The 25,125-nt window shown below is 50.3% G+C and overlaps 1 protein-coding gene across 5 annotated transcripts in view; it reads left to right on the top strand.

Annotated features, from left to right (window-relative positions):
- Positions 1-25,125, top strand: part of MYO18B (myosin XVIIIB) — a 215,617-nt gene that overhangs the window by 25,444 nt on the left and 165,048 nt on the right. For 4 of the 5 annotated variants that reach the window (XM_032472209.1, XM_032472207.1, XM_032472208.1 and 1 more), the window contains 5 exons: positions 106-304; positions 2,189-2,331; positions 3,113-3,213; positions 6,435-6,498; positions 14,655-14,799. In XM_032472209.1, coding sequence (XP_032328100.1) covers positions 106-304; positions 2,189-2,331; positions 3,113-3,213; positions 6,435-6,498; positions 14,655-14,799 — 652 coding nt within the window. Of the gene's footprint in view, positions 1-105; positions 305-2,188; positions 2,332-3,112; positions 3,214-4,751; positions 5,737-6,434; positions 6,499-14,654; positions 14,800-25,125 lie in introns of those variants that run through there. The other variant, XM_032472211.1, reaches the window with a different exon arrangement.

Here is a 25,125-nt window from a genome sequence, read left to right as displayed (position 1 = left end):
GGCAGGAATGTGAATTGGGGCTTGAGGCTGGGGTGGAGTATGGTCTTGGAGTGCTCCCTGGGCACCCGCTGGGTGGAAAGACTGATGCCTGCAGTCTTCCTGCAGGTGCCCAGGGGCCGCCGGGACGGCTTGCCTGCCCACCTCAGCTCCCTGGCCCAGCGGGCGTACTGGGCTATGCTGAGCCAGAGGAGAGACCAGAGCATCGTGGCCCTGGGCCGGAGCGGAGCTGGGAAGACCTCCTGCTGTGAGCAGGTCCTCGAGCACCTGGTGGGGATGGCGGGCAGTGTGGACGGCAGGGTCTCAGGTACAGTGGTCTCCAGGTATCGTGCAGCTGGGACAGGGGTGGTGGGTAGGAGGGTAGGGAAACGAGAGTTGGAGGGCATGCTGGGCGGCTTCTCATGTCCATTCAGCTAGCATTCACTGAGCACCAGCGTGCAGACCCTGTGCTTGCTTTTGGGCGGGGCCACCCCTAGTCTGTTGGACACTGTTATGTAAATTAGAAACAGGTCCTTCTTCCTCAAGGGGTTCACTGCCATCTGTGCAGCAGTCATCACACATTAACACTGTTAGAACCAAACACTTGACTGCCACTTTCTGGGCCATCATCCTACTAAGTGTGCAACCTGTGACTGTGATGTAGGTGCTGCACTCCCTTGGATGTGGCATCCTAGCGCAGTGCACAGACTGCTGGACTGTGCAGAGGCCCTGACAAGTAAAGATGAGGGCAGGGCCTGTGCTCATGAGTTGCCGGCAGCTAGAAGGGAGACCCAGCTGCACCCATGTGCCAGACTCCAACGCTCTGCACCATGTGCTGGTGGAGCCGGTTCGGGGAGAGGCAGAGGGAGCGCAGAGGAGGGGGGTGGAGGGCTTCCTGGAGGAAATGATTTTTGAGCTTGGTCTTAAAGAAAGAGCGTCAGTTAATAACACCAGTTACAGCATTGACAGTGATCATAGTCAACCCGTGCTGAGCACTTTGCTCCAGGCTCTATTCCAGGCAGGTTAACTTATTTTAAATTTAAAGCAGCCCTGCGAGGTAGATATTATTATTATTTGAATTTTATAGATGGACGTTAAGGTGCAGAGAGTTTAACCAAATTGTTCGAGGCCACACAGCTGATACATCCTAGCGCTGAGATTCAAACTCAGGCAGGCTCCAGGTCTGTCACCCGGAACAAGTGTTCTCGGTGTCTTGTTGCCCCTCTTAAGAGCTTTTAAGATGTTATTTCTCCTAATTATCTCCCACCATGAAAATTTAGTGCTGCAGACACACCACATACCTGTTTACACAGTGTGGATATATGTCTGTGCTCCATACGTAAGTAAAACTCCCCCCACCCTCAAGAATCCTTGAGGGCAGTATTCTCCCTGTTGAGAGCACATGGTCTAGGCAACGTTGCTTTTCTAATAGCAAACATAACACTAACACCACTGCATTTGGAGCACGTTCTCAGCACTTTATGTTATTAAATGTTTTGGTCTTCATGACAACCACATGAGGTAGGTAAGTTCTATAACTACCCCCTCTTAACAGTTGGAGTATCTGAGGCACAGAGAGCTTAATGACTTTGCTCCAGATCAGGTAACTAGCAAAGGGGAGAGCCCATATTCAGATCTTCTTAACTGTTGTACTTTCCTGCTTCTCCACTGGGGTTATTCCAGTGCTTTGTTGATCACCTGCTCTGCACCTGGCCCCAGTTAGGAGCTGGGGATACAGCGGGGAGAGGCACCAGTCTTGGCCCTCCTAGAATGTAGTTCTGCTGAGAGTGTGTGTTGGAGAGTGGGAGTCAGGCTAGGCTGTATTCAGGTGCCCAGCGCAGTTGCTTGATAAATAGTTGTGGGGAGACTGTAGGGCTTTCAAGCCTGCTGTGCTGGTGAGTTCCCTGAGAGCAGGTCTGAGAATGTTAATGCCCTGCCCTCCTCCTAGACTCCACCAGGCCGGGGAGGCCCTAGGGCAGCCCCCGTCACCCAGATTGCACCAACCCCGGGTCTGTGTATCTCCCTTTCTTGACTCAGTCTTGCTCCCCCACACCCATGCTCTTAGCGCAGGGCCAGGCCAGCGGTGAAATAGGTGCAGGTTAGAGATGAGTTGGGAAAGTGGCGGGGCGCCTGCTTGGGCCAGAATGGGGTCTTTGAGAGGTGGGGCGGCAGTGCCTGGGCCATAGTGACACTCTGCCCCATGCTCCCACAGTGGAGAAGATTCGAGCCACCTTCACCGTCCTTCGGGCCTTTGGCTCTGTGTCCACCAGTCACAGCCGCAGTGCCACCCGCTTCGCCATGGTGATGTCGCTGGACTTCAATGCCACAGGCCGAGTCACGGCTGCTCAGCTCCAGGTGAGGCCTCTGGGTGGATGGGAGAGGGGGTTTTGGGGGCTGCAGTGGCCCCAGCGCCACTCAGCAGAGCCCATGCCTCCAGCTGGGACCCTGGAATATGTCTAAATGGTCATCACTCCCCAAGCTGTGGCCAGCATCTCCCCACCTCACTCAGGGCCCCGGACACCCCCTCCTGGAGCAAGCTGGCCTGTCTGTGCCTTGAAATATCGCAGGGATGAAATATTCATGAGTAAATATATAATTCTGCTGCTCGTTAGCTAGGTCTTAAGAGCGTCAGCTGAAATTTAACAGACGTTTACCGGCCTTCCGCGGCAGCCTGTGTGTGACGAACACATGGTCTGTTTGTTCCTATCTCCAAAATCACCCGGCCCCTCCCTTTCCCCCCGCAAACATTCTGTTTGAACAGAAAATAGGATTAGGTTATTAGAAGGGCTGTTTGTACGTGGAGCTGGGATCATATCCAGACTCACTGGTGCCAAATAAATCCCTTTTCTGGCCTGGCCCTAAAATTCTACCATCCATCACCATTTGGGTCAAATTATTAAAGGCTTCTGTTAAATAAGAATATGTTGGAAGGTGGCTCTATTTAACTGTTACTACCTTTGGATTCCTTAATCGGAGTAAGCCTGTTGCATGGGTTGACTCCTTAGATGGACTCTGAATCAGTGAGACAAAGGGCTGGTAAGTATGAATACAGAGGCGTCTTGCCAAGTTGGGACCTGAGATGTGGGTCAAGGTGGGCCAGCCTGACAGGGCCTCGTGCTGACCTTTCCCCCTGCAGACCATGCTTTTGGAGAAGAGCCGTGTGGCAAGGCAGCTGGAAGGGGAAGGCAGTTTTGAGGTTTTCTCCCAGATGCTAGCTGGACTGGACCTGGATCTCAGGTGAGTGACTGGGCCAGGCAGGGACAGCAGAGGGCACTGAGACCCAGGGCACCTGCTCTTCAGGGGCCCAGCCTTCACTCTGCTGAGAGGCAGTGGAACCCAGTGGTACCCATCTGATTCCTGCTGCTGGTCCTGCTCATGCACTGGGTGAACCTGGCCCAGTGTCATCGACTCTGAACCTCCATTTCTTCCTCTGTAAAGTGGAAATGTTGACTGATCTTATAGGAGTTAGTGAACTGACTCATGTAGAGCTCTTTTTATGTGCTGGGGGGTGATGGAGGCTGTCTGCTGTGATGGTGGCGTTTCGTTACAGTTTCTGACAGCAGCATGGAAACAGAAGACCCCACATCTTCCAGAAGTTCCTAAACTCTGTGAGAGCCTTGGGTGCTCAGGAGGGTTTGCTTGAGTGGGTTACCTCGGCAATGGAGCTCAGGGTGAAACAGCCCGCAGAGTAGCCAGGAGATTCATTTTGGAGTGCTTCCTGGGGGAGGTAGCCCAGGGAGTCATCTCTGCCCCTCCCTGACTCTAGGGCATCATGTGGCTCCCTCTCTCTGAGCCTTGGTTTTCTCATCTCTTGAGTGAACGGGCAAGGTTCTAGTGAAGCCCCAGGGCAAGGAAAAAACTAGGCCTTTTCCCAGGTGAAGGAGGGATAATTTGCAGTTTGTCTCTTTGCATCCCCCATTATTTGTCTGCCTTCCTCCCCTATCTGAAGGTCAGGCTCAACCTGTCCTGAGCCTCCTGGGTAAGGCTGGGAGAACAACTGTACCCTTCAGATAGAGGGAAGATTACAGGAAACTTCTGGTTTTCAGAGCAAGGTAACTGAAAGTAAGGAACCTTCTGAGAAGCCTTTGGGAATATAGAAGAACTTGGAGTAGACTGGTGTAGCATTGTGGCTAGGACCACTGACTTTGGGGCCAAACTGCAGGGATTCACAGCTGGCCTCTTCACTTGCCGACTGTGTGACCCCAGGCTGGTGACTTCACCTCTCTGAGCCTAATTTCCCATCTGTGAAATGAGTGTGTCTACCTCAGAGTGTTGTGATGGTTACAGAGTGAGGAGTGTACAGTGCTTAGAATGGGGCCAGAGCACAGCAAATGCTTTGCACGTTTGTTGTTGTTCTTCTGGAGGTTTAGACCTGCCCCAGCAAGCCCATCATGTCCTGATCTGGTGTGTGCTAGAAAGGACTGGCTGTGGAGTCAGAGGGATATCTGTTTAGATACAGGCTTTGCCTGATGTGGTCGTCTCTGAACCTCAGTTTTCCCTTCCTTAGAATGGGTACCTACTTGTCCCAGCCCTGTGGGCATTTAAACCAAGTTACATGTCTAGGTGGTAGACATGGTGTGTGGTGCATAGTTGAGGGGTAACATGGGAGAGCGTAGACTCTGCATGTAGAAGTTTGAATCCTGCTTTCCAGCTTCATGTCCTCCAGTGAGGGGATTCACCCATGTTTCCTCATCTCTCAGAAGACTGGAGGCCATGCCCCTCTCCCTTGTGAGCCCACGTGTAGGTGATCAGTTCTGTACCCCTGGGTGGGAGTCTATTCTGGGCCTAGAGCCATCGCCTGGTGGAGAGAGGGGAGTTGAAGGCTCCTCCTGGACTGCTACCAGCAGAGGATGCCAGGCCTCATGCCAGGATCGGATCTGTATGGGGAGGGCTCCGTGTCAGTGGGCCTGACCGAGGTGATTGTGATGTCCTTAGGAGCTATGACAAAACTGACCATGGCATGGGGTTGCCCCAGATGAGTTTCAGGGACCTGGGAGAGTGGAAAAAAGTTCTTAGAACATCCCAGACCTTGTGGGGTGTTATGGTGTCTCTGGGGGCTCCCTGGTGACCTCCCAGGCCATCTCCCTTTCTCTGCCTCTGCCAGGCTGTTGTCTAATCCATGGTGAAGCTTCCAAAGGAGAAAACTGATTCTCACTTCCACAAATGTCCTTCCTTTCTCCTATGCATTCATGTGGCAAACTCCTTCAAAACCCTGCTCCAAAACCCTTCTTTACAGGAGTGCTGCCTGATCCCTGCTCTCTGTTTCTCCTTGATACCATTTTGGTGCCTGGTATGTGCTTTGGTTCAGCACCTGCCATACTGGGTCTTTCTTCCTCACTAGACTGTGAGATCTTTGAATCAAGGGCCCTGCCTTATTCCTTTCCTTCTTCCCAGGACTTAACACAAGACTTGGCACTGGGTAGATGCTCCTTGATTATTTGTCAAGTTGAATTTCCAGCTAATGGAGTCGAGACCAGGTCAAGTGCAAGGAAAACGAATATAGAGCACCTATCCTATGCCAAGCCGGCAGTGGGAGTTTATATATAAGATCTCCGTTAATCCTGTGAGGCAAGGGGAAGGATGCCCACTTACAGATGCGTTAGAGGGACATCCAGAGAAGAGAACCACCTTATCTGCTAGCTGGCAGAGTTGGGATTGGATTCACAGTCTCTCTGACAAGGGACCTTGCAGGGTGTGAGACAAAGAACCTGGGGAGATGGCACTAAAGGCCCCAGAACTGGAGAAACTGACTGGGAACTGGTGAGTGAGCACTACTTCCTATGAACCAATTTGAGCCCCGTGGTGGTTGCGGGGGTCATAGGCTGGGCTCTTGTGAGTAGAGGGTGCCTGGAGGAGGACATGCCTCCACCTTCCCTTTTGCTTGCTTTTTTGAGGCCTCCAGGGTAAGGCTACCTACCTGCAGGCACCTCTTTTAAGGATCTTTTGGTTTAAGGGACCTTAAACATCATGTCACTTTATGGGGTGAAGACAGAGACCAGGAGAAGGGGCAGGTGGCAGGACAGCATGGGATTCTGGACTCTGGGTGCCAAAAGAACTCAGCCTGACTCTCAGCTCCGTGTTTGCTAAGTGTGTGGGCAAGATGCTAACCCTGTACCTCTATTTTGTCATTTGTAAAATGGGCCTAATATTTGCACCTATTGGGTAGGGCTGTCATGAGTAATCTTAGATCTTGGCATACAGAAGGGGCTTGTTCAAGTTGACAGTCCCAAGTTAACACAGCTGGTCCTTAGAGGACCTGGAGTTAGAACCTGCCTTTGTGGCTATAGTCCATGACTTGCAGGGTTTCCTGGCACTTAGGAAAGGATGAGTGAGGGCAATGAGTGAGGAATATTGGCCAGGGCCTGGGGTAGCCACTGGGGCTGCTTGAAGCATTGTGTGACAGCCACTGGTGTATGTGGGCCCTCCTTAATAACTTCTCGTCCCTTCTCTGCTTCCAGGACAGATCTGTACCTGCACCAAATGGCAGACAGCAACTCCTTCGGCATGGGTGTGTGGCCTAAGGTAAGAAGGAGGTCCTTCTGGGTGTGTTCCCATGGATGTCTGTGTCCCCATGGCGAGGGTCAGAGGGTAAGGAAGGGGTCTTCTGTGTGACTTAGCTCTTTTGCCCCCAGTGTGCATCGTTGGCAAAGATTGGTAATATCGGGGACCTGGGCTTGTCAGGGACATGAGAGTTGTACAAATGGAGGGAACCAGGAGGTGGTATGTGTAGAGATGAGAGCGAGGCCTCTGCGACAGGCTCTCTGGGTTCAAACCAGAGCTCTGACACTTTTTGGAAATGTGACATCAGGCATGGAGCCCAACGTCTCTAATCATCTGTATCCTCTTCGGTAAAATAATCATAATAGTTGTATCTGCCCCAGGGATTTGTGACAATGAAACAAAATGATGTGCAGAAAGTACTTAGATGCTGGGCTTGGATTAAGTCAAATCAGTGAGATACTCTTAGTAAGTATTATTGATGATTAATGTAAGTAGGTGCAGTCAGGTGGCTTCCTGGAAGATATGGCCTGTGAGTAGGGCCTGGAGAGGTGCTACTCAGTTGTTTAAAAAAGAGAAAAAGAGAATTGTTCACTTGTTTATTCTTTTTTTTTTTTTGTATTTTAAAAATTGTTTTCTGAGTCACTCCCCCACCTCCACTCCTACCATCACCACCTGTGCCAGGTCTGTGCTAAGTGCTGGAATTATGGACTGCATCTGAATTTTTACTCTATCAGGAAAAGACTTGGGAATTAATGCAATCATGTGAGATAAGAATATGCCAGAGATGGCACCAGAGGACAGTTGGAAGAGCTACCTGGCCTCGGCTGGGGAAGGCTTCCTAGCCAATGGGACATTTGACCTGGCTTTTGAAGGATGAGTAGCTCACTAGATAGAGGAGGGTGGATCATTTCTGCTCCAAAACCTCTTCCCAAATATACATGTCTAGGAAACAAACAGTGCTAGAATAATTAGGTATCCAAAGGAAAAAAAAAAGAATTTCAATCTATGAACTCACACCATATACAAAATTAACAAAAAAGTGGATCTAGACATAAATGTGAAACTAAAAATCATAAAGCTTCTAGAAGAAAACAGGAGAAAAATTTCTATAACTTTGGATTGGGCGAAGGCTTCATAGATAGGACACCAAAACAGTGTCCGTAAAAGAAGAAATTGATGAATTGCCCATTATTGAGATTAAGAATGTCTGCTCTTTGAATGTCACTATTAACTGGAAGAAGATATTTGCAAATCACATACCTGATGAAGTCTTTGAATCCAGGATATATAAATGATTCTCAAAACTCATAAATAAAACAACCTGACAAAAAAGATGGGCAAAAGATTGCAACACAGACTTCACCAAGGAGAACACATAGAAGGCAGATGAGCACGTGAAAATATGTCAGCATATAATTAGTCACTAAAGAAGTTCAAAGCAAAACCACAGTGAAATACCACTGCACAATTACTAGAATGCATGAAAAGATTGGTCATACCAACTGCTGGTGAGAATTTGGGGTAACTGGAACTCATGCAGTGGCTAGTGGGCATGTAAAATAGTACATCATTTTGGAAAACCGTCTCTTAAAAAGTTAAACATTCACCTCCCATATGTTACACTAGCCTGCTCCTAGATATTTATGCAAGAGAGTGGAAGTGTACGTCCATGCAAAAATTTTCACATGAAAGTTTGTTAGCAGTTTTATTTGTAATAGCCAAAACCTAGAAACTACCCGAATGTCTATTAACAGGTAAATAGATGAATTTGTTGTGGGATATTTATAAAGATAGTACCCGACTCAGTCATAAAAATGCGCTACTGATATATCCAAGAACAGAATGGTTCCCAAAATAATTCTGCTGAGTGAAAAATCTCAAATGAAAGAGTGCAACCCTATGATCCCATGTACGTGAAACTCTAGAAAACACAAACGAATCTGCCGTGACAGTGAACAAGTCAGCGGTTAGCTGGGGCTTGGGTGGGGACGGGAGGAGGGGAGAAAGGATTATAAAAGGGTACTCCCCGGGTGATAGATGTCCATTGTCTTTAGTAATGATGCTTATCACGTGCGTGTTAAAGGTGAGTGGTTTCTGTTTGTCAGTCACACCTCAGTAAGGCTGTCACACACAGGCAGGTGCACGTGCGCGCGCACACACACTGCTCAGTGCTATCCACAGAGGTACTGATTCAGTCGGTCTGGGGCAGGCCTGAGAAACTGCATGTCTTATAAGTCCCCAGGTGATGCTGAAGCTATGGCTCCAGGGACCCCGCTTTGAGAACCCCTGTAGGAGAGTGTTTCCACAGTGGATGGAGGGGATGGGGTGGGGTCAGTCATGCGGCTCCCCTACCTTCACCATCTGGCCACCCCGCTTGGTTGGGGAGAACCTGCAGTCTGTTCTTCTTTTGTGTCTTTTCTCCCCTGATTGGGAGCTGTTCGGAGCCCAGACTTCCGCCCTGATGGCAGAGGAGAGCCTATCCCAGTGCTGGGTTTTCTTTAATGAGTTTGGGCTGAATGTATCCCTTTTAATTAGCAAGAGAGTGGTTGGTTGTTTTCTTGGTTTTGAGGAGGAAGGGGGTCTCAAGCCAGGCCCTTGTGCACCTCTCCAGCCCGACCTGTTTGTTCGCAGTCTGCCCACAGGAAGGAGGCACAGCGTGACTCCACATCAAGGAGGCGTTTGAAGTGGTTTCTTTTTTTCCCCTGTGTTTCTGCGGAGTGTTTTTTTAGACCAGTTGATTGTGGGCAGTGGTAGGGTATTTCTTTGTTCTCTCCCTGGTACCTGGCAGGTGTGAATAGGGTGTTTTCTCTGTTCTCTGGGAATAAAAATAAAATCTGAATACTCATTGTTCTTTGATAACTGCCTGGCTAGTTTTCGGGGATTGGGCAGTTCACTTACAGTGTCAGTAAGGGGATTTGGTGGTCAGGAAATGCCCCCCAAGGATGAGAGCTGCTCAACACAAGCTCCCAAAGTTGCTGGATTCAGGAAATAAAAATAAAGGATGCCTAGAACTTACTCATCTTGTAACTGATCTAACAAACAGCATGGTGACTATTGTTAATAATGCTGTACTTGTTGTATGCTTGAAATTTCCTAGGAGAGTAGATCCTAAGTGTTCTCACCACACACCAAGAAATGGTAACTATGTGAGGTGATGGATGTATTAGTTAATTTCATTGCGGTAGTCACTTCACAATGTGTGCATATATCAAATCCTCACACTGTACACCTAAAAATAGGCAGTTTTATTTGTCAATTATAACTCAGTAAAATTGGAAAAAAATATAGGATGCCTGGTTAAATTCAACTTGCTGATAAAACGTCGAATACTTTTTTGACTTAAGTATGTCTCAGGTATTGCATGGGCAGGCCTGGACAGTTGACGTTTAATCAGAGAAGGTTGCCTGGAGGAAGTGAGTACAAGCTGGCCTTGGACTGAGAGTGAAGTTAGACAGGTGCAGGGAGGCCAGTGTTCCTGTGACACGGAGCCCCTGATGCAAAGGTGGCAGCAGGAGGACAGCAATCAGGTGCAGGGGCTGTAGAGCACAGGTGAGGCTGTGGGGTGTGGGGCCGTCGTTGGAGCAGGGGTTCAGCGGGGAGCCACCACCGCGGGGCGGTGCTGTCCCTCTGTGGCCGCCTCTGCCCACTGACTGCCAGGTCCCCCTCCTGGTCCCTGCACGTTTCAGCTTTTAAATAGAACTTATTTGAACTCTGCCAGGGCACCAGGGCACATTTGAAATCACAAAGCTTTCGTATAACTTTCTTCTTCTCTATAGTTAATTTTTTTGCAACCTACCCTGATTTTTTTGAAAAAGTGCCAGCAGCAGTGGTCGTAATAATAATAGTCCTGGTCACCCAGAAGTTTGCTTCTGGCTGTCACCAGCCAGGATTTGGCCGAGGCACATCCATTTTTTAACAACCCAGGCATCAACTGTGGAGGAATGGGCTGCAAACAGAAGGGTGGGAGATCACGTGCTCCTCCAGGGCTGTGCCAGGAGCTTTCTCTTACTCAGGTCTCCTACGGACCCTTTGAGGGAGGGGATTATGATCACATCTATTTCTCAGGAGGAGTAACCAGGCTCAGGGAGGTGAAGCTACTTGTCTAAGGGTGCACAGCTTTTAAGTGGCAGAGGCGGGACTGGATTCCAGGTCGGCCTGGCTCCAAATCTGGCACTCGTGTTTGTCCCAGGCTCTCATCTCAGGCCTGTGCCCTGGCTGAAGACCTTGTGCTCTGGGTGTGGCCCACTGTGCACCCTTGGGTCACTCACCATCTCTCAGCTTCTGTTTTTCCACCCGTGGAATGGGTAGAGCAACAGCCAGCTTATCAGTGTGCTCGGAGGGTGGGGGGCTCAGAATATCTTGCTGATAGTGACTCTGCCCCTCCCCGACTGGGTGGCCTTGGGCCAGGGCCTTACCCTCTGGGGCCTGTTTCCTCTGATGATTGGAGAGAGGCGTACCTGCTTTCCAGGGTTAAAAGCACCCAGGACCACACAGTGGTACTCAGTTAATGCTTTCCCTCCTCCCTCCCTAAGTGGACTTCCAGTGCCCAGACAGGACATGGACTAGTCAGTGTTGAGATAAAGGGAACTCCTGGCTCTGGATGGACGCCTGTCCTGCCCTCCTCACGGTCTCTAGGACGTTCACCCACCTGTGCAGGCACCAGTTTGTTTTGCAAGTGAATTGAGTCAGTGTGCAGCATTTTCCTCCCAGAGGTGGCTCCAGGTCCAGGGGGTGGAAGGGTGGGAATCTCCTGGGTTGGTTTGTTGTAGAAACACAGGGGAGTCCCCCCCCCAACTCCCAACCCTATAGGAGAGGGACGTGTTCACATCCCCTCAGCCCGTGGGGTCTGGGCCCTGCTTTGTGCTTACAACCAGGGGGCAGAAGGCCCAGGACCAGGGCCTTGCTCTCCACCAGAGAGGAGCTCCCAGTGCCGACCATGGCTCCCCCCCGCCCTTGGCTCTGTGAGAGAGGCCTGCACGACCATCCTCGGGGTTCTCCACCCCTAGTGCTCCTACGCCCTTCTGCTTGGAGACCTTTTCTGCCTCCCAGCACCCACTTCTCCTCGCTCATTCTGTTTGCTTCATCCACTGCTTCTTCCTGGAAGTCGGCTCCTTGCCCCTCCCCAGAGCCCCTGGGCCTTGCACTTGCTCTGTGCTGTCAGTGTCTGTCCCCCTCCTTGGACTGGGGGCCCTTCGAGGACAGGCTGCACCTGATTCACTTGCCAGGGACTGCTGGGTGTGAACTTGGCTTGCAGTGGGGAAAGGTGTCCCTGGAAGGCCGGACGGCCTGGGTAAAGGCATGGGCGTCAAGCCCCGCATTCACTGAGCACCACTGTGTGCTGGGTGTTGTGCTGGTGCTTTACAGCTTCCACTGCTTTCATCCTCACAGTGGCCCTAAGAGTAGGGTTGGCTGCTGCTTCCATTCACAGAAGTGGAAACTGAGCCTCCAGTGCGAGGACAGGAGATGTGTGCAGTCATGCTGCTAGGATCGGTCTGACTCCAGATGCAAACCTGGCCTCTCTGTGCTGTCAGACTCCAGGGTGCTCTATGCACAGCCGGCTCTCATGTAGAGAGAACATTTTGGATTTTATTTTTTTCGCTAAGTTACCAGCCACATTTGGTTAACCTTAAGACTTTGATTGCATCAGACAAATCCTGGGCATCTTCCAGGTCGACTTTTTTTCACTAATTTTTTTTTAATTGAGGCAAGATGTACAGTCAAGTGTACAGAATGCATTAATTTTAAGTATACAGCTCAGTGATGATTATATTCTTAAACACACCTGCGACCCCACCCCAGATCAACACCTAGAACCTTCTTCATTCCAACAGAGGCTCCTTCGAGCCCCCACCCCATCAGAGGTATCCCTCCCACCCCAGAGTTACCATCCTGACTTCTCTCCCCATAGGGTAGTTTTGCCTATGTTTGAACCTCACATAAACAGAACCACACGGTGCATGGTCTTTTGTATGTGGCTCCTCTGACTCACATGGGGTCTTTGGGATTCATACACGTGGCCTCATGGTCAGTGGTGTGTTCTTTTTCATCACTAAATAGTATTCTGTCCCTATGCCCTGGCTGGACCACCCACTGTTCATCCATCCTCCTGTTGGTAGACATTTACACTGTGAGTTTATTTAATCCTCTAATCTGACTGATTCCTATTTTTGCAATTTTGAGGCAAGGACTGGCTTTCATCAGGGCATTATTATGCAGAGGTGTCTGGCTCCTTAGAAGTGTAGGGAACTGTAAACATCCTCCTGATCCTAATTGTTTTTGCTCAGAAGCATATACGTTCATCCCTCTGTGTCTTCTGTTGCAGCAGAGACTAGGGGAGGCGGAGAGGAGAGAAAAGCAAATAAGCTTTAGTTGAAGTTTTCTAATTCTCCTCATATGAGCTAAGTGGCAGATGATGGAGTCTGCCTGTAATTTAAAGTCAAATGCTCGTGGCTGACAGTGGAAGCCATGATAAATGTGTTGCCACTGTCCTTTTGGTGTCCTTTCTCTGCTACTTTGAGATCTCATAAATAACCAAGAGCAGGTTGGTGAGATGCCTTTCTTTCCTCCATTTACTCCAGAGGAGCAGCTGCGGTTGCTAGGTTGAGCTCCTGGTTGCTAGGGATTTTGTGGTCCTGTGGTGGCCCAGAAATATGATGGATCAGTGGAACATACCTTTGCTATTAATTGAAATGTTTCCACAGCAAATCTCTCAATGTCACTGTGTGTTTTGATGTCGTCCCAATTGGTCGATGATCCTTGTAGGTTTCTTCCCAAGTTAGAAGAAGTGGCTTGAGTGGAAGGGGCAAGTGGCCTGAACTGGGAGTCAGAAAAGCCTCATTGTAATCCTGTTCTGATACGAATTTGCTTTGTGACCTTGAGCCAGTGTCATCCCCTCTCTGAGCATCAGATTCCATTAAATTCAAGGACCTGCCAGCCTTGACAGCTTAACAGTTCATCACCCAGGCCCTGTAAACAGGCCAAGTGCAGATCAGTTCCTCATTATCTACTGGAGGATTATTGACAAAAGAATCGTCACCTCCAACTCACTTCCTCTCAACCGGCAGGCTTCTGGGTTGAGTCTCCTTGGCCAGATGGTGTGTGTGCAGGAGTTTCAGACTGATTTTAGTATTCAGTCAAACATAATTAGGATCATAAATCTGAAAAAGAAAAAGCAACCTGCAGCCCCTGAACATCTGGTCTATCATTTTCTCTTTCCTCCTGCTTAAAAATCTTTGGCATTTACCTGCCATTTGCCCTGGGGATGGCAGACCTGTCCTGTTTCAGTTGCCAAGGCAGATTGGTTGGTGGTGGATGCAAGGAGTGACATCCTGAAGAGAATCTGGACTCATCCGTTTGCTGTGCAATCTTGATCAATTGATGATGTCTGCCACAGGTCCAGGAGTGTAAATAGGGATGTGTGTTTGTTGATCATGGCTGGAGTTTTCAGCCTATACCCTTTACTGTGTTTGAAGCTTTCTCTGTGGGCACCAGCCAGCTTCTCATGCTCGTCTCCTCCCCTCCCCTCCCCTGTCTGCCCCACCTTCAAAAATACCTGTGTCTCTGTCCACTTTTAGTTGACCACCTGTTGTCTCCAGAGATCTCCTCTCTTCCCATTGTTCCCTCTACCTGGCAGGCCTTCATTCCATTAACGTGGTCACTTCTGCCTGTCTGTCCTTCAGCTGCAATCACAGTTTTGTCTCATCATCTACGACACGCTCTTTGACTCTCTTAGGTGGGATTAATCAGTCAGTTCCTCCTCTGAGATCCTAGTCCCTCACGCACACCCACGTCCTACTACGTAGCTGGTTTCACACTTCATTGTCTTTTTATGTCTCTTTCCACTTCCACCTTGAGAGGTCCTCAAAGTCAAGTTCTGGGTTTCACTCATCTCTGCCTCCCCAGAGTCCAGCACGGTGCAGAGCCTTAATAAATCTGTTGAATGAACACAAGACTGAGTAAAAATCACACCACATTCCACATTTAGATAGAAATGATTTTTATAACTTTCCCAGCAGTCTGAGTTCGGTATGTCAGTACTCCCCAGCCTAATCGTGGGTAATTTACTGTGATCATAAAATGACCATGTGCTCCCCTGAGACCAAGCCCTGCTTTGAGTTAGGAGCGCGCATTTCCTCCTGGTGATGGCCTGTTGTATTCCTCTCTCCCTTTGCTTACAGCCTGAAGGCAAGCAGAGGACGGCAGCTGCCTTCGCCCAGCTCCAGGGCGCCATGGAGACGCTGGGCATTTCGAAGAGTGAGCAGAGAGCCATTTGGCGAGTGCTGGCAGCCATCTACCACCTGGGTGCGGCGGGGGCCTGCAAAGGTACGTCCTTCCCGCCGAGCTCACCTGGGCTGCCAGCTGTCTTCACTGGCAGGTGCCTGAGGGGGACCAGGTCAGTCTGTCGTCTTCTGCATCTCTGGGACTGGCTCTCTGGGAGGCGGCCTGAGCCAGGCTTGCTGAGAAGGAAGCAGGGCTGGATTTTCTCAAGCGAACCTTGTAGACCAGTGCTGTCCAATAGAACTTCCTGTGATGATGGAGAGGTTCTCTGTCTGTGCTGTCCAGGACAGTAGCCACTAGCTGCACATGTTTTTTGGGCGTCTGACATGTAGCTAGTGCGACTGAGGAATAGGATTTTTAATTGCATTACATTCTAATTAACATACATTTAAATAGCTACATGGAGCTAGTGGAAGAGGAGATGCCCTACAATATGTGAGAGAAGACTGGGTCCACGCAGTAAAGGTGATGTTTTCTATCTAGACATCTTGGCGATGCTCCCTACTGTGTGTGTAGCTCATCCAGCTGCCCTTCTCCCACATTGGCTCCCTCACCTTAACTGTCTGCTGATTGTCCCTACTTCGAGTTGGTCTCCCCGAGTGGTTCTAATCATCTGTTTCACCTTCATCCCCGACTCTGCAGTCATTCACCGTGCACTGTGGATAATTTCTGTCCTGACTTGTCTGTTCTTACTCTGTCTTTTTAGACTGGGTTTTTGCTAGTCCTTTTTTTCTTTTTTTTTTGGCTTGGACGATTGTAGTAGCCTCAATGCCTTCCCTCCTCCCTTATTGTAACCCTCAAGGTCCTTTCTAAAACATAGACCTACTGTGCCGTTCCCTGATGAGAATCTCCCCCACGCTCTCCCTTGTCTGCTTAATCAAGTTAAATTCCTTGGCTTGGCATTCAGGGCTCCTCACTTCCCTAACCAGTCCCTTCTGCCATCTCTCGCGGCTCTGGGAAAGGTCCCAGGGAGACAGTAAATATCAGGAACAATGTGACTCCTGCCTTCATGGGGCTTATGGTGCCTTGTATTGTGATTGTGTCCTTGTCCAGACCTTTCCTGTAGAGAGTGGCTTTCTTTGGGAAGAACAGAGAATCGGGATTTACCTGTTGATGGGACATATGTGTGCATTGAGGTCTGTCCTCTGGGACTGCATGTTGACTCTGCTGTCGTTCTGGGCTGTTCCTCTGTGGGGCAGCAGACTTCTCTGGAAGATGCTGGCATGTCGTTCCTGCCATTCCAGTACCTGTGGGCCTTGTGGCCTGATCCTCTGATTTTCATACATTTGAGACAACATGTGTTGGCCCACTGATTTGATTTTAGAAATTTCTAGGAGTTTTACTGATCAGAAATAGGCAAGGTAGGAGTTCCACAGTGGGTTCAAGCCAAGGGCGGACGTGCTGAACTGGGCAGACATGGATAAAACAAACACCACTTGGGTTTCCCAAAAATCAGCCATGAGGCATGGTCATGCCCTGGCTTTTGGGCACCACTGCTGTCTTCTTCCTGGGACTGCAGCGTCTCTCGCTCCAGCTTCCTGGCCACTGAGACCAGTCTGAGTCATGCACCCCAGGCTATGAGAACTAGTTCCATCTCAGCCTGGGGAGCATTTCTCTTCCTGCGAAGCTCTAGTCCCCAGTCAGAAATCCCCACCTCTGCATCTGGCTTAGTCTACCCAGGGGTCAGCCACTCGTGGGCTACATCGAGCCTGCTGCCTGCTTTCGTACAGCCCACAAATAATTGCTTTTATGTTTCAGTTAGATTAAAAAAATTACATAAGGATAATATTTGGGGACGTGTGAAAATTATACAATATTCAAATTATACTGTCCATAATTAAAGTTTTATTGGAACACAGCCACCCTCATTCACCTACGTGTCTGTGGCTGCATTCCTGCTATGGTGGCAGAATTGAGTAGCTGAGACAGCCTGCAGAGCCTGAAGTAATTTCTACGTGGCCCTTTGCAGGAGAAGTCAACTGAACCCCGATGAGCAGTATCGAAGATCTCAGCGTTTGAGGGTCTTTGTGCCTCTGAACTGCCTGTTTGGTTGTGTTCTGGAAAAAAAAAATCCTGCTGGGACCCAGCCGTTCAGAGTGAGGGTGTCAGGAATTCACCTCCATCCCCAGCTTGCTGTGTGACCTGGAGCAAGTCACCTCTCTCTCTGGTCTCACTTCTGTCAGCTGTGAAATTCTGGAGTTGGGCCAGATCTTAGTCCAGGGTCCACGCACGCCCCGCCCATCAAGGGTTTTATGTGTGGATTTCAGGGGGTGTATTAGTTTCCTAAGGCTGTTGTAACAAGTTCCCAAAGACTGGGTGGCTTCAACAACAGGAATTTGTTTTCTCATAGTTGTGGAGGCTGGAAGCTCAGGATGAGGTGCCAGCAGGGTTGGTTTCTCTGGAGGCCTCTCCCTGGCTTGCAGACGGACGCCTTCTTACTGTGTCCTCACATGGTCATCCCTCCACTTGTGTGTTGTCTGTGTCCTGATCTCTTCTTCTGGGTGAGAACACCAGTCAGGTGGGAATAGGGCCCAGCCACGTGAGCTCATTTTACGTCAGTCACCCTTTAAAGGCTCAGTCACCAAATAGTCACAGTCTGAGGTACAGAGGGTTAGCATGTCAACATACACATTTTGGAAGGTACATAATTCAGCCCAAAACACATCCCGGCCCCTGAGTTAGGTCTATATCCACTTTGTGTCTAGGCCTGGCGGAGGGAGAGGGATAGGAGAAGCTATGAAGATAGGGCCCCTCCTTGTGAGCCTATCGTCTCATTTGGAGAGATGAGACTTCTGAGTTTGAAACCATCAGCCAGTTTTGTAAACACTGGGATTGGGGGTGTAATTGCACAGTTCAGACCAGAATAGCTGTTGAAGGTTCAGAGTTGGGGCACAGGCATGTATAGGTTGAGGATGTGTGGAAGAAAGCAAACCTATTTTACAGAATGGAAAGTGGAGGCTCAGAAGGTCTGGGTGCACTAAGCTCCAGGGTGTGGGCTCTTGAGAGAGGCAGATACTAGTTCAAAACCAACTTCCCTGAGCCTCAGAGGCCTCCTCTTCCAGCAGGCTGAGAATGGGGTTGCTGTGAGGATTAAATGGAATAAAGAAGAGAGAGCTGAGTTAAGCAAGTTTCCCCTAAAGTGGATTTGGGAGCACATAGCTTTCTTGGGAGAGGATATCAGGAGGAGCCAGTAGAAGGGCGAAGGGTGAGGCAGGGAAGGGAGGGCAGGTGATGCTGGACACCATAATGAGTGGATCAGCTCTGGGAAGTGGGGGGCCAGTCTCATGGGGGGACCTCTGAGAGACCCTGAAGAACATGCCTCTAGTTGCACATCACCCAAGGGGCCAGGGAGCTGGAATGTTGCTGTACCACCTCCTGCTTCCCCCAGTTGAGGGTTGCTTTTGGGGAGCGTTACCTCCTGCCCTTCCAGCCTGCCCCACGCTTGAGCTGAGCGTGTTCCTGCAGCCAGGAAAGCATAGGGTGCAGACAGATACCTGCAGTGACAGGCCAGGGACACGGATGAGGTGGCACGTATGGGGTGGCCAGGGCGAGGGGAGGCGAACAGGTCGTCAGTGCTTGCTCGAGGCAGTGCTTCGGTAGATTGTGTTGTTATGCTTGGGTTAGGTGACTCTCCCCAGGTGTCACAGCCACGTGCCTCTCGGCTATCCTTGACTCAGATAGGCTTGCTTCCCCCAGGACTCGGCAAAGTCTAGGAAGAGTGCAAGATGAGTTTTTAGGGGGTGTGCCTTCTGATCTCCAAGGTCACACTTGAACATTCTCTGCCTCTGATGTGGCAAAACCGAGGCTAAAGGAGCCTCTGGCCTATTGACCCGTCACCAGGGAGGTTTGATGCCTGAGTTTCTCCACCTGGGGCATGTGGGGGACCTCCTCTGATGTGGGAACAGGACCCATACCTGTAGCTGCCTGTAACGATGAAAGAGAAAGTCACGTTTATAAATATTTTATTAATACATGATTATGGCAATAACTTCTCCCTGCCTTCCCCCAACCCACCTTATAAATTACTTTAAGAGGAGCTGCCGTCAGTCTGCCTGGGAGGCCTGCCTGATGATTTACTTACTATATATTCTGCTTTGGAAGATTTCATAATAGGTTGCCCTAAAATCAGCTATTAAGAATTTCAAAGTTGTATATAAATGTCTTTGCTTTGTGTCATAACAGATCATCTTGAAATATATTAAGAATCATTTCCATTAATCAGTTTTTTTTTCATTAAAACGATATTCTCCTCCTAGCGTGCCTGGCTTCCTTAACTTATTTTGAAAATACCGATCTTATTTTTAAAAACCAGTATCAGTCCCTGTGGGGAGATTTCAGACCTTATAATTGGACTCAGGGTTTTGAACTGTTACACCATAACAACCACCACTAATGTTGGTTTAGCCTTTGATGTTTTCAAGAGCACTTGTACCTCTGTTGTGCCCTTTGCTCTAATTGGATTTATACAGTAACCTGGAGAGGAAGGAAGTGCCGTGGGCAAGAGTCAGCATCCTGGCTTGGCCTCTCTGAGCCTCAGTTTTCCTCTTCCATAAAATGGAGCTAATGACAGTACCCACTTTGTAGTCCTGTGACATGGATTAAATGGGTCAATGCCAAAACCTGTGGAGCCCAGGGCTTGGCTGGTGGCAGGGTGCTTTGTAAGAGAAGATATGTGGTTTACCTGACATCACACGGCTGGTATGTTCCAGAGTGAGGTTTGGAACCATGGCCGGTCTCCCTGCAGGGATCACCCCGCTGCCCTAGACTTTGCAGAGGGCTGCTAGGGTCATTCTTTGCTGGAGAATTGACTTGTTTTCCTGGGCCCCGTGCTGAGTGCTTATAGACATGGTATCACTGCACAACCTTAGAACAGCCTGGGAGGGGTGAGAGCTATTAGATGCCCATTTTACAGAGAGGTTCATCCATATCCCCCAGAGCACACAGCTAAAGCCAGAGGGCCCAGGTGCTGAGGCTGACCCCCAGGACCACACTTCCTGCCTCCCCAGCCCCACGTCGTGCTGCTTCTGTCCTCACAGGCTCCAAGGCATGGTGATGTCACTGGGGCACCTTGAACTGTTTGTACTCATGTTGCTTCTGACACCAAATATGTGAGATTTTCCTTACACCAACCAGCTCTCTGATTCTCCAGACACCATCTGGGTGTCCTCCAGTTTAACCCAGTTCTGACAGTCCCTGGAGTTAGTGCAGGTTAAGGGCTCAATCCCACAGGATGGTACCACCTCAGATACCATTTTGGTCCATCTGTACTTCTGACGGCCCAGCTATGAAGTTGGGTTCCCACAAACCACTCCTCAGGTTTGATGATTTGCCTAAATGACTCAACTTAGGAAGATCTTTACTTACTAGGATCTGCTTATTATAAAGCATACAATTCAAAACAGCCAGATGGAAGAGATGCGCAGGGCAAGTGATGGAGGAAGGGGCTGCCAGGCCCTTGCTGGGTGAGCAGTCCTCTCAGCACCTCAGTGTGTTCAGCCCAGGAGCTCACTGAACCCTGTTGTTTAGGGGTTTTACAGAGGATTCATTCCACAGGCATGACTGATGAAATCATTGGCCCTTGGTGATGAACTCAATCTTCAGCCCCTCCCGTCTTCCTGGAGGTCAGGGTATAGGCTAAAAGTTCCCAGCTTCTAATCACGCCTTGGTCTTCCTGGTGACCAGCCCCTGTCCTGAAGCCACTGGTCATCTCATTAACATATAAAAGACACTGTTATCACTTCAGAGAGTCCATGGGTTTTCAGAGCTGTGTGCCAGGAACCACAGAGATACACATTCATCACAGGTGCCAAATCCCAAGCCCTGTGCAAGAGCCCCCATACCCAGTGGCCCCATAAAGGGCCACTGAGCACATTGTGGGTGTTCCAGGCTGATGGGGTCCAGGTTACTACATGGTCCCAGAACACTCATGGTTCCTGCTCAGTTTGGCTTCTCCCTGAAGACCCTTCAACACTGACATCACACACAGCCCCCGTACACTCCTGGGGGCCCCTCTGAGCCACCTCCTCTGTAGAGGGGTTAGATCTTATTCCTCCCAAGTCCCATTAGGCCCCCACTGACCCCTGAGTTTCTGCAGGGTGCTGCCGCCATGACCCTCCCCCGCTGCCTCTTGGTCCCTTCAGCCCCTGTGACTGGGTGTCCTTGACCCCAGGAGGCTGGCTGCCTGTGGGGCTCTGGGTCATCCTGTCATCCGCAGTGCCCTGGACAGCCTCCGAGGCAGAGAGGAAACCTCCCCTCAGGATGTGGCAGGGGAAGGACAAAGGCGCCTGGAGGTCAGCGAGTTCTGGACTTAGCTCTCAGCCTGGCCTTTGATTTTGCAGCGTGTGACCTTGGCAGGCTGCGGTGCTCGCCTGGGCCTCATCTACAAGAGGGAGAAAAGGTGACAGGGAGCTCTCTGGGGCTGTGTCACCCACGGCCACACTGCCAGTAATGCTCGGGCTCCTGGCCCCGCCGTGGACAGGCCAGGGGCTTCCTGGCTTAGCTGGTCAGTTATAAAGAGGCTTGTTTGAAGAAACTGTGTCACTCCCTCTCTCTGCACTGTGTCTCTTCCTCCCTTCTGTCTCTCAGGCTCTCTGTGCCTGATGGGGCCCTTGGGAAGGCAGTGGGAGGGTGCTCTGGGGGCTGTGTCCGCGGGGCAGGCGGAAAACCCTGGGTGACTTGGTATCGCGCTTGGCTTGTTATTAACCAAGACTCACGGCCTGGGCCATCCCTCAGGAGCCATCAGGGAACCATGTTTCCAACCTCATGTTTCTTTTCTTTGGCAAAAAGTGGCCCACGGCTCAGTCAGCCTGCACCCTTGCGTTCTGAACAGCAACAAATGGACAGAGGGGCAGGGGAGGAGGAAAAAGAAAGCTTAGGGCTCTGCTGGTGAGCAGTGCTGGCCTGGAATCCAGGCTCCTCCACCTCCTGGCTGTGCGGTTTAACCTGTGCATGAGATTCTGCCTCTCTGGACCGCAGCTCCCATGTCCATAAAATGGTAAAATCCCATCTGTCTTCTCCATCATTCGGTAGTTAGATAAGGGATGCGTCCCGCCTGGCACATGCCGGTACTCAGCAGGCCGTAACTCTCTTCTCTATGCAGAGCGCCTTTGTTGTCCACTGTGTCCATTGGTGTGCAAGCCGGCCCCTGCGGTGGGTCAGATGGGAGTCCTGGGGCCCATTTGCTGGGTGAAGTACTCAAGCCTCCAAGAGATGCGACTCCTGGCTTAAGGGCACATGATGAAACTTCTTTGTGAAGGGCAGGTCAGAACTGGGAACCTGTCCTGGACTCTCAGTCCAGTACTCTCTCCACAGCTTCACAGAAGGTCCTGAAGGCCAGGGCCAGTGCAGGGTGGTGGTCAGAGCAGTCAGGAGTGCTGCAGACTTGGCTCAAGTGGAAGTGAGGATTCCAGCGCCTGCGAGCTTTGTGACTGGTCGGGTTACCGTGCTGTATAACACATTAGCCCCAAACTCCGTGGTTTGAACAATGATCATTTTGTTTTTTCCCCAAGCTTCTGTGGATCTGCAGTTAGGAAGGGCTCATCTGGGCTGTGGTCAGATGGTGGCTGAAGCAGAAATGGTGTGGGGCTGAAGTTGGCTGGGACTGACTGGCCACCTCCCTCTCTCCATGTCTCAGGTCTCAGGGCCTGTTTGGGCTTCTTTGTTGCCTGGTGGCTTCAGGGCTCCAGTGCAGGCTTCCAGAGAGCAAGGTGGCCTCAAATATCATGCAGTGTCACTACCGCCATGCTCTGTGTCAAGCTTTAAGGGCCCAGAGGTATGGACTCCAATCCTTGATGACAAGGTTTGAGAACATGTAGGATGAGAAGTACTGGTGTGGCCGTATGTTGCCACTGTGGCCTTGAGCAATGACCTTAAGCTTTCTGAGGCTCAGTTTCCCCACCTGTAAAATGGAGTTGAGAAGGGTAGTGACTTCACAGGTCTGCCATTCCAATGAACGGAGTTGTATGTCAAGGGTTTAGTGTAGCACCAGGCACACCATAAGAGCTGGCTGTTGTAAGTTCAGACTCTCGAAGCTTGCAGGGACATTCCGGCCCCCTCCTGAGACGGCGGGAAGAAGGTCCGGGGATTTCTGCTCTCTGCTTTTATTCCCAGTGCCTGGTCCCTATCCTCGATGCCCCCTAAGACTCTCTTCCCATGGAATAGTAAACCAAGGATGAACTTGGAGCCCTTTCTGCAGCAAGAAACAGTTTCTCTGTCTTGGGGCCTCTGGGCTGTGTGAGATTAAAACCCAACACGACCCTCTTCCCAGGGATGAGCTCCCTGAACAGAGTCCTCTGGGAGTCTCGTTGTTCTGCATGTCAGCCCGAGGCTGGGGGGTCCCTTACCTGTGTTCTATCTTTTAATTCTCACGGCAACACTGACAGGTGGAGAAGAGTTCCCACCTCGCAGTTCGGGATGCTCAGGCTCAGAGAGGTTATGTGACATTGGCAAGGTCAAACAGCATCACATGGTGGCACCAACGTTAGAATCAGGGACTGTCTGCCTCCAAAGCTGATGTCCTTCTCCTCTGCGAGGATGCCCACCTGGCCTAGTCCTTGGGTGCATCCTGGGTGCCGGGACCTCCACCTCCCTCCTAAGCTCCTTCTCAGCTCCGTCTCCAACCTCCAGTGTCTGCTGCTTCATCTGGAAGGTCATCCGATAAGCAGAACCAAGGCAGTAGAGCTCAGAATCGAGGCTAAAGTGTGGGCTCTGGGGCCAGGAGGGCCTGTATTTGGTCCCAGCTCTCCTGTGTGATCTGTGACTCTCTTTTATTTCTGAGACTGAGTGTCCTTGCCTGTAAACTGGATAATGGCAGTGCCTACCTCCTAGGGTCCTTGGAAGGCTTACGTTATTTCACTTGAATATGTAGAGCTCTGTTATCCTTGTTACTATTGCTATTATTATTATTAATGGAAAAATCTGTCCACCGTCCAGGTGTTTCCCCAGAGACGCTTGAGTTTGCAAAGCTGACTTGGGCTGGTTTTCAATCCTCCCTAATCCCTGTTGGTCCCGTAGCTGTAAGAGACAATGTATGCATTCCCTGGAAGGTCTGAGACTATCACTCTGCCTGCTGTCCCTCATTACCCCATAAAAATGACAATGATGTTCAGAATTCAAAATAACAAGGATGTGTGGTCTCTGCCTTGATGGCCAGTTGCTTAGCTTTCCTTTGGCACTGAAGGCCGATGGGAGGTTTAATTGATTTGTCTTTCACTAAATTTGCCAGTCTACTTGTCGCTGACCCTACTACCTAATACGTGACGCATTTGGGCCTGTCTGTAACCCGGGAGGGACCACATAATGGGGTGAGGGAGGGAGGCTGACAATCGGCCACCACTCCCCGCCTGCTGTAACAAAGGTGTCAGTCCCTGAATGGATGAGTCATAGCTTGGGGAACCCCGAGGGGCCCGCAGGAAGAAGAGACAATAGCAGTAATGATGGGCTCAGCCCCTCGCCTTCTGCTGGGATACTCCCCACCCCCAGACATCCAGCAGCCAGGACTGTCCATCCAGGGATAGGAAGAGGTGGCCAGACGCTTCCCCAGCTGGGGCAAGACCCCTGTGTGCAGAAGGCCAGAGGGAGGAGTAACAGTGGTGCTGTCAGTGCAGAGCAGTAACCATATATCCCAGCACTTGGCGAAGCGTTTTACTATTTTTACTGTTTTAAAAACTGCGCAGGTAAAGTTGTCTTCCTATGAAAAAATGGAAACAATACAGAGGAACGTTGAATGTCAAATGCAGGTCCCTCCCCACTCCTGTGATTCTCCTGACCTCAAAGGTGACCATTGTTAAGGTATGAAGGTGACAGTTACTGCGCCTGGTGAGCCAGTATTAATGCACAGTTACTAATGAAGTCCCCGGTTTACGTTGGGGTTCACTCTTGATGTAGTATGTGTCATGTCGTGTGTCTACCATGACCGTGTGATACAGGCTGCTTCTAGGGCCCCAACAGGCTGGCTATTTTTTTCCTCTTAAACTTTTTGATTTGAAATCATCATAGACTCACGAGTAGCTAGAACAGCAGCCCGAGTCCCCAGAATCCTTCCCCAAGTCATGGCTGCAGATGTGGCTGTAGCACATCTCAAAACCAGAGAGTGGACATGGCTCTGTCACCGTGGCCCCAACTGCAGGCCTCATCTTCAGCCCTTTTAAGAGTGAGTGTGAGCTCCATGTGTGCGCATGACAAATACAGAGGTTGGATGGGTGGCTGGCTGTTGTTTTTACATAAATAGGTTCACGCTGGCTCCAGTTTCACACACTTTGTTTTTTTTCATGTCTCAGTACGACCTGGACCTCTTGGTGCCTTGGGTCACAGGGATGCCTCTAGTGCTGTTCGCTGACTGAGGGGACTGCCGGAGAGGGGGCCTCCATCTCT

This window comes from Camelus ferus, chromosome 32, assembly GCF_009834535.1.
Source record: "Camelus ferus isolate YT-003-E chromosome 32, BCGSAC_Cfer_1.0, whole genome shotgun sequence".
NCBI lineage: Eukaryota > Metazoa > Chordata > Mammalia > Artiodactyla > Camelidae > Camelus > Camelus ferus.
The sequence above is the reverse complement of the archived record's forward strand: the minus strand, read 5'-3'. Positions and strand labels throughout refer to the sequence as shown.